At 34.7% G+C, this 9,287-nt stretch overlaps 1 protein-coding gene across 6 annotated transcripts in view; it reads left to right on the top strand.

Moving 5' to 3' along the window:
- The window catches only part of LOC117103418 (large neutral amino acids transporter small subunit 2-like), a 31,412-nt gene that overhangs the window by 8,880 nt on the left and 13,245 nt on the right, over positions 1-9,287 (top strand). For 4 of the 6 annotated variants that reach the window (XM_033243956.1, XM_033243958.1, XM_033243954.1 and 1 more), the window contains 5 exons: positions 142-238; positions 1,131-1,175; positions 1,279-1,402; positions 1,755-1,852; positions 3,202-3,298. In XM_033243956.1, coding sequence (XP_033099847.1) covers positions 142-238; positions 1,131-1,175; positions 1,279-1,402; positions 1,755-1,852; positions 3,202-3,298 — 461 coding nt within the window. Of the gene's footprint in view, positions 1-141; positions 239-1,130; positions 1,176-1,278; positions 1,403-1,754; positions 1,853-3,201; positions 3,299-4,771; positions 4,922-5,046; positions 5,225-5,935; positions 6,139-9,287 lie in introns of those variants that run through there. The other 2 variants (XM_033243955.1, XM_033243957.1) reach the window with 2 other exon arrangements.

The following is a 9,287-nucleotide window of genomic DNA, read 5'->3' on the forward strand; positions in this document are numbered from 1 at the left end:
CCCACACACATATATATATATATATATAAATATATATATATATATATATATATCATATATATATAATGTATATATATATATATATCGTTATTCATTCATCATTATTCTCTGTTGTTGTTTTTTATATTTTTACTTCCACAGGAGACAAAGTTGTTAGCTTTGACAATTCTTTCAGTAACATTAAGTGGGGTAACCTTGGCTTAGCCTACTATGCTGCTAGTTGGTCTTTTTCAGGAGGGTAAGTTTTATATATAGTGTGAAAAATAATAATATTTATTGGACATTTCACTTGTACATCATTGACAGCACACAAAAAAGTGGCTAAGTGAGCCTTAAACTAAGGAAAGAGGAAAATAACAGCTTAAACTAAACAAGTTTAAAAGGAACTTAACTATAATAAGCAACATACAATTTCGAGTTATTAAAATTAAACCAAAGAAATAAACTGAATATTATAATTTTAGTTAACATAATCACAAGAACGAACTATAGGAGTGATGTTTTGTCCTACCTGACGTGTTATCGTACCCAATACTATGTATGTCCCCAAATACTTGCGAAAAAATCGCAAGTAATTCAGATGGGAATCGAACCCACCACCTCCAAATAACTAGCCTGGCGCCATAACCACTAGATACTGAGCTTGCGCTTAGTGACTTTAATTTAAAAAGTTTATTGAAATAGCATTTGCAGTACCTGCTGCAACTTGGGGATCGGAATATCCTAGGTATATGCATGGATGTGCATATAAAACATCTATATATTCTCACGACAGTGCAATTTATTAGTTGAGCTTCATACCATTGGAGTCTAACTTGTCAACAAGTAGCCCATGAAGATTTACTGGAATGACTTTTGATCAGCAGGCGCATCAATCCTCCGGTAAAATTGACAGTCTTCTGCGAGCAGTCGATTTGATCCATTAACCAATTTATCTGTATCGTTGATAAAACGGATTAATGAATGTGCCGTGTGATCTGTCCTGGGGACACCACCCTCTAGAGTTCACAAAGTCCACATGTCACTGACAATCAATTTCTGCACTTGCCTCACAGGAATGAATGAATCTTGTCTCTTTTGAAAATACTTAATCTGCTTTATTCTGTTAACATTTTGATTTTTTTTCCTAGAGATTCCATAATGTCGGCGACAGAAGAGTTTGTAAATCCCAAAAGGTAAACTAAATAATTATTAATATAAATAAAATATTAAAACTAAATACTAATAGTTTACTTTGTATAAAACTGACAACCTGGATATTTCAAAACTATGTTTCAGATCGTTTCCTAGAGCAATTTATATTTCGACTACAATCGTCATCTGCCTTTACCTTCTTGTAAACTTTGCATACTTTGCTGTACTTACTCCAGACGAAATTCTGCTTTCAAATGCCGTTGCTGTGGTAACTATAAGTAACACAAACATTTATATAAGAACTATTTTTGATTACTTATTAAAGTATCCATATTTTGGAAATAGGCTATATTTGAACTATATTTAGTCTTGTTTTGATTTGGGCTTACACAGTGCGTTAATAAGGCTAATATATTACTATAAATGTCACTATAGAGAAAAAAAAATGCAAAAATATTTCTTAGCTATGTAAGATAATTTGCACAGCTTACATAAATAGTAAAGTAACTGCCACTGAAATGTGACATGTAATTTCATTCATTGAGCATAATAAATGAAGTAATTGTTGTATGAATTATATGATTACCAATTGTTACTGTCGCATGACTTTGTTGTTGTAGACTTTCGCTGAGAAAACACTTGGTCAGTTTCGTTGGTTGATACCTGTATTTGTTGCGCTTTCAACGACTTTAATGAACTCATTCCTAGCACAACCAAGGTAGGTAACTGTAATAGCCCTTTCCATTAATTCTTGCCCTTTGAATACTGTTGCTAAGAACAAACACAAAACGACTTTGAAAAAAAATATGTAAACATGTGTGTGTGTGTGGGATGTGTACGTGTTATAATTAGCTAACAGTTTTATTTTATTTTATTGCTTTAATAAATTACAAATCATGCTTCATTGACTTGGACAATTAGCATTGAGTTCAGGTACAGGATTTGATAGCAGTTTCATATCATTTTTCATAACATAAAAATATTTAGAAACCAATAAAATGAGATGAGACAGCATTGGTCAGAGGCAGCTAAAGCACAGCTTGCTGAAATTGTGCTTGACGAAAATCGACTGTGTTTGTTAAGCTACTGTGCCTAAAAACCGAGTGTGCTTTAAAAGTTTGAAAGTTTTCCTTTTGGCGTTCCATATAAAATACGTTTAATGTTGCTCTTTTGGCGTTCCGTATAAAACAAGCGACAGTGCAGTGCCAAGTGGTTGGAACATCATAGGATTCAGTGGAAACGCAATTAATAAACGGCATTATTTTCCCTCAATTAAGCTGCAGCTGAAATATGGAATTATATTCACTTCGGGAGATTTTTCAGACCTGTAGGTTTGGAATCCCAGACGTTTCTTGAGGACCTCGGTTTACCGTTATGTCTATACCATTTGAAATAAGCGTAATTATAATTATAGATTAGCCTACCTAGGAATATTACTGTATACAGTCAATAAGATAGTATGAAACAAACTCCGAAAAAAGTGATACAAGCCATTATTGATTCAATATACAGTCAAATAACAGTTATGTTAGATAATACCGGAATTACATTAGCATGTTCATAATCTGAATTTTTCTTACATACCTAAACCAATAATTATTGGTATCCCACTGGAAAATTGCAACGAACATTAAATGCCACTGCTAGACTTACCGAATGACATTAAACTAAAAAAACATGAACATATTGTGTGCTTGAAATACGATCAATTGCCTATCCAGCTTTGGCCAAAACATAGATACGCCCTATGGTGGTTCTAACTATCGACTCCTGACTTTGTGCTCCCTTTGCTCCTGGTTGCAAGGCTAAGCCGCTCGTTCTTTACCTCTAGAACTCATATGTACTTATATTTCCTGATTTTAAATTAATTGTTGTCTTCTTTATTGTTTTTTTTTATTTATGGTTTAAAGTCGTCCAAGCAAATCGCACTGCGAGATTTTCCATGTATAGACTCATGGGCCCGATATGGATATTTGTCCGATTGTTTGATGGATTAAGAAATTGGATCGCTTTCAATTATATATTTACTTATAATTAACGGTATATTATTTAACTTAACTGTCATAGGGCTTATTATGCAACAGCACGAGACGGCATGTTTCCAGGAATAATGGCTTTGGTTAGTGTAAAATACAGGACTCCAGTTGGATCTATCATTGTAACTGTATGTGTTGTTTTCTTAATTTACTAATAATCGTAAAACAAAATATTATTCATTGACTTTTATGATGTACATACATTGTAATAGCGATAATCGTGTTACTACTGTTGATTTCCTACTTCATAAAGGGCTGACAACTGTTAATATTCATTAGAATATATATATATATATATATAATAATAATAATAATAATAATAATAATAATAATATTACTAATAATATTACTAATAATAATAATAATAATAATAATAATAATAAATATCAATTAAAACTTAATATCTCTGGATAAAGCAGAATACAAAAGAACTTACGTTTTAAGCTTTCGACTATCACTGTAGTCTTGTTCACAATGACACACGATGGAAATTGCGTCATAGTGATTGTGACGTCAGCAGTGGGGCTGGGTGGGCCTGGTCCTGGCCCCCCTCCTCCATTCCTACCTTTAAAGTGTTGTTCCATATGTTTGGAAGATCATATCTTCCACCATCTCCATTCAACGTTGGTCTGTTGGCCCTGATATAGATTGCTTCCTTGACCCCTCTCTCAAACTATCTTGGTTACAGTTAGGATTTTAGCCTTATCAAATTTGACGCTGTGACCCGGAAACTCAGTGTTATTATATTTTGAGACTTCCGACGAAGTAGAGCTCTTTCTTCGATGTTCTAGAAATCTTGTTTTAAATGCACGTTATGTTTCTCCAATATAGGAGGCTTTAAAATCTTGGCACTGTAAGTGATGACCAGGACAAAACAAATATTATAATTGTGCCTAAAGCACTAAAATATATGTTTACATTGTAACAACCATGATAACGTTTATATTGGTACTGAAAGCGGTAAAATATTTTTAGGAACAATAATAAAATCAATTTAATAGCTGTAACGTAATTACTAACAAGAACAATACATTAAAGATTGCAATAGCAGTATAGCCAGGCGAGGAGAATGGCCGAGTTGTAAGACAGGGGCGCCGCTAACTATAGCCTAAACATCGGCTGGTTTGAGTCCCTCCTCGCCCAGAGTTCAGTTGGTCAGGGAACAGTGAAAACTGTTCCCAGGGTTGGTACAACCAAGTCTTTTTGGATAAGGACTTAAAAATGGGGGTCCAGTGTACACATCTGTCTCGTGTGCACTTTAAAGAAGCCATTGCATCTTAAAAAAAAGTAGGGGGTTAACCAGATGCTATGGTTTATTTCAGCCCCTGTCGTTATGGAAAGATGTGAACATGTAGCTATTACAGTATAAGCTACAAAACACGCCAGTACGCAATTTAGCACAATGACGCTGCGAGTTATGGGTTATTTTCCTACCTACATTTAATAACATTACATTTTTACGTAATTATTTAATATAAAACATAGTAGACCTACATATGTTGTTTTAATATAGTCTGGAGTGATACACAAACATATAATTAAAGCATTAAACATCTTACTATAGTGGCAATATTTAACTGTATTGATAATCTTTTTTGCAGTGTTTAGTTTCAGTAATATACGTGTTCGTTAATGACATTTGGACATTACTTAACTATTTTGGGTTTGTTGGTGCCTGCTGTGATGCGTTAGCTCTTTCAACATTGTTTGTTATGAGATGGCGTAGGCCCGATATTCACAAACCATTCATGGTACGTTTTTAGAAGGCCTAGATTCCAGACTTCTTAATTCCACTATAATTTCAGAACTATTTTAATGAATTGTATATATATCTGTCTCCAAGTTGATTAATATTATCATTGTTTTTATGCCATAGGTTCCTATCATATTTCCACTAATCGCAATAGCTATCTCATTTGGTGCTGTAGTTTTGGCCACAATATCCTCACCAATTGATGCATTGGTTGGCCTCGCGCTTACTCTCAGTGTCGTCCCAGCATATCTAATTGGAGTGTATCCAAAAACTAAGGTAGCAGTAGCTGGGAAGATATCAGGTAAAAGGAGAGCTTTCTATATATAAATTATTTTATTTAGCTAAGTATAAATTAAGAAGGTTAGGCTAGCGGTGGTAATTGTTTGCGAGTTTCACTTTGGGCATCATTTGCTCCATGTCCATGCTATAATTCCATCAGTACTTTCGCAAGTTTTTAATCTGGAGAGCTGATTTACAACAACAATGCACCTGATTATCGTTTTAGAAGAGTCGTTTAAGCAATGCGTTTCTATTCGTTAACCTTAAAGAACTTTTAACGAACGAGCATTCATTTTTATTTTCGTAAGCAAATGATTTCCTGAAAAAAAAAACTGGCTTGTTTTAGTTAACTGTGACTGAGCTTGTGCTGATTTTTTAAATATAAGTTGAATTGTTGGTGGATGGCGTAAACAAAGATTATTAAGCAAGGCAAGAGTAGTTACCTGGTAGGTTTAACGTTTACAGCCTTGTTGGCATAAAGCGCTATATAAGTCTGACATTATATATCTATTATTAAAATTATTTTTTTCAGATGTATATAATTATTGTAGACATTGAATTACAATAAATCTGAATTTACTGTCTACCTTTCATTGTTTTTGTCTACATAGGCATGGTGAAGGAAATAAGAATATAAATTAATTAATTTATGTACCATGGAAGAAGCTGATGTGTTGATTATTTGGTGGCTAAATTAAAATTAAACAAACAATCTATTCTTTTTGTTTAACAGGAAACCTTACTCGATTCGTTCAAATGTTGACTGTGTCGTCACCAGAGGATAAAGTCGACCTACAGTAACTTCCAAATATTCAAATTTGCAGGAAATTACTACGTCTATCAGTTTCATTTTTTTTAATAATAAAACTATTGCATTAGTTTGACACTTTCGTGATATTTCAATGGTTGTTATGGCTATAAATAAAATGATATAATATGATATTATAAAAATAATGTGATAAATGATATTCATTTCATTATGGTATAATATAATATATAACATTACATAACATAATAAACAACACGGCAACTTGCTGAAAGTAATTTTCACAAACAACAGGACTACAGGCTCTACTTCGTGACAAAAAAAATAAAGGACAGGCCCTATTCTTGCTGAACATGTTTCTTTTTTGAATTTTTGAGTTATAAATGTTCCCACTTCTAAAATGTTGCATTAGATTTATAAAAATAATTTACCAGCACGACCCATTTAGTCTATCTTTTATTGTAATTGCCCTATGGTTATCATCAGTATCAGGGTTGGTGCCATGCTTTACCCAACGGGGTGGGGCAGCTCCCCGAAGCAGGGACGGCACCAAGAATTCCCCTACGAGGGGTTCAGCTCCCCGACAAAGGAGCTCCGACGATGTTACTTCATTGTATACATCTAAAGGTTATTTAAAGGGGTTTTTTTATACTGCGCACGAGAGTCTGTATGTGCAGAACAAGTGGGCATATGTAATTGAAAATTAAAAAAGAAAAAATCAAGCCAGCACCCAAACCGCAGTATGGGGATGCGCCCTCGACGCTGAGCAGGGATTTATCAAAATGTACCCTGTCCGCACCAATTGACTCGGGCGCCTCCTATCCTGATAGAACTACAAAAAAGCTAGCTGGCAAGAAATGGAAAAGGGGAAATCAAAGAGAACGAAACAAGTGAGTTTTTAAACGAGATTTAAACAAAGAGACGGATGGCGACTTACGAATACGTATTAGGAGCAGCAAACATGAATGAATGCTCCCCATATGACTTTTACCTGCAGGAAATTGTTCTTCAATAGCGATAATTCTTTTCTAGCAGTTTAACTTCCACACTGTTTAAAATTTAAGCAGTTGTGTTATAAACTTGTTTAACTAGCACGTCTTGATATGAGTACTTTACATTAGCTGCAGAATTATGCAAGTATTATAATCGCGTACGGTAACATTTAGAGCTTTCATTCAATCTGTACAGGTATCAACATCCGGTCTGTTTTGTTTTATCGTGAACTTAACAAATATTTCAATCTAAACGTAAAAGAGGGGGATATTTTTATGTTATGCAACTTGTTTATTTTTTTGTATGTATTTTCTTATGTTAGACATGGATTAAATTGATTTGTTTTCGATGATCAAGTGGACAACAGTATGGGCATGATTTGTGAAGTCCTAGTTTCGCAGCATCGAGCGTTTCTTAGCTTACATAGTGGAATTTTAATAAACTTTAATTGAACAATTTAGTTTTCAATTTTCTAAAAATAAATGTATCACTTTAATGTCTTAGATTATTCATACTTTGAATTCGATGTTTTTTAGGTACTGGGTCAATACACGATTTCTTACAAATGTCTGTTAATGATTTGTTCTTGAAGTGGCAACGGGCCCGGGCGGCAACAGGCTGGAAGCCACGGGCCTGGGTGGCAACGGGCCGGGTGACAAAAGGGCGGGTGACAACGGGCCTGGTGGCAAAAGGCCAGGTGGTAACCGGCTGGCAACAGGCCCGGGCGGCAACAGGCCGGAAGCCATATAATATATATAATAATTTAAACTACCTGGACATAACACTATGTCTACAAACCTGTGAGCACCAACCATATCGAAAACCAGGCAACCAACCCATCTACATAAATATACCTTCAAATCACTTCCTCCCATATTGAAGCAAATCCAAACAGGTGTCGATAAACGCATCTGAAGAAGCTTTCAACAACTCCAGACAGATTTACAGTGATGCGCTACAATCCAGGGATATAACGACAATCTGTCCTACAAAACCCGCATCCCACATTCGGAAAACGCAAGAACCGTGGGAGAAACACGATATGGTTCAACCCGCCCTACAGTATGAATATCAAGACCAACGTTGCACGAACATTTTACTTTAAAAAAAAACACACATTCCCGACGGTCACGTGCTGCATAAAATATTTAATAAAAACAATGTAAAAGTCAGTTACAGTTGTATGCCATGTGTACAAAATATAATTAGTAAACATAACCATAAAATATTGAACCCCAATAAAAAGCCAGAAAGCGCATGTAATTTCCGCAATATGGCTGATTGTCAACTGGATGGGTCTTGTCTTGCATCATCAATATTGTGTATTCGGCCGATGTCATGATTCATTATAATGTCACAAAAACATACACCGGCATGACTGGTTGTCAATTCAAGACGAGGTACAACAACCAAAAGAAATATTTTAAGAAAGAAATATATAGCAAAGAATTCGAACTATCTAAATACATTTGGTCTTTAAAAGATAATAATATGGGATTCAGCATTAAATGGAACATAATGAAATACTCGTCCATAAAGAACGCCGCCTACGGGCCTTATCAGCCTTTGCCTTGATGAGATGTGCATCTTAAATGCAAATAAAGCTAATCTATTAAATGAAAGATCTCAACTAATATCCAAATGCCGCCAATATAACAATTGGAAAATCTACCTACCACCTGATTGAAAACTTTATATATGTGTAGTACAGAGTTATATTCAGTCCACCTGAGGATCGCATTAAGCGTGAAACGCCGTGTAGTAGACGGTTGTGGTCTATTAATATTATAAATATTTTTGCTCTTGCAACAACTTGCAATTGAGCAGCTTTTGCCGCTTCAAAAGCATATTTAATTATATATGTATATGTATATATATTTATATATAATGTAATGTAAATCATCAAAGGTACATATTATGCAGTGTTTAATAAGGACATGTATACATATATACAGTGTTTAATAAGGACATGATGGAACATCGTAGCATTTCAACACCCTGTAACATTTCAACGAATAAAGTCCTATAAAAAGTCAATGTGTAATAAAATGCCTCCGACGGGATTCGAACCTGCGACTTCTCGTTGACAAGGCGAGCGTCATAACCACTAGACCACGAAAGCTTCATGGTTGAACAGGTCCAAATAACCGTCGGGAACATTCTATTACACAATGGTACGCCTCAAGAGGGCGTTCGACCAGATAAATCTGGAGATAGCTAGAAATAAATACTGTCGTATATTGTATATGATATTGAAGGAAGTTAGCCGTTAACATTGTTGAATAAATATAATATAAATCATCAAAGGTACATATACAGTGTTTAA

This window comes from Anneissia japonica, unplaced genomic scaffold, assembly GCF_011630105.1.
Source record: "Anneissia japonica isolate Jap-2015-1 unplaced genomic scaffold, ASM1163010v1 scaffold2473_len53019_cov129, whole genome shotgun sequence".
NCBI classification, from domain to species: Eukaryota; Metazoa; Echinodermata; class Crinoidea; order Comatulida; family Comatulidae; genus Anneissia; species Anneissia japonica.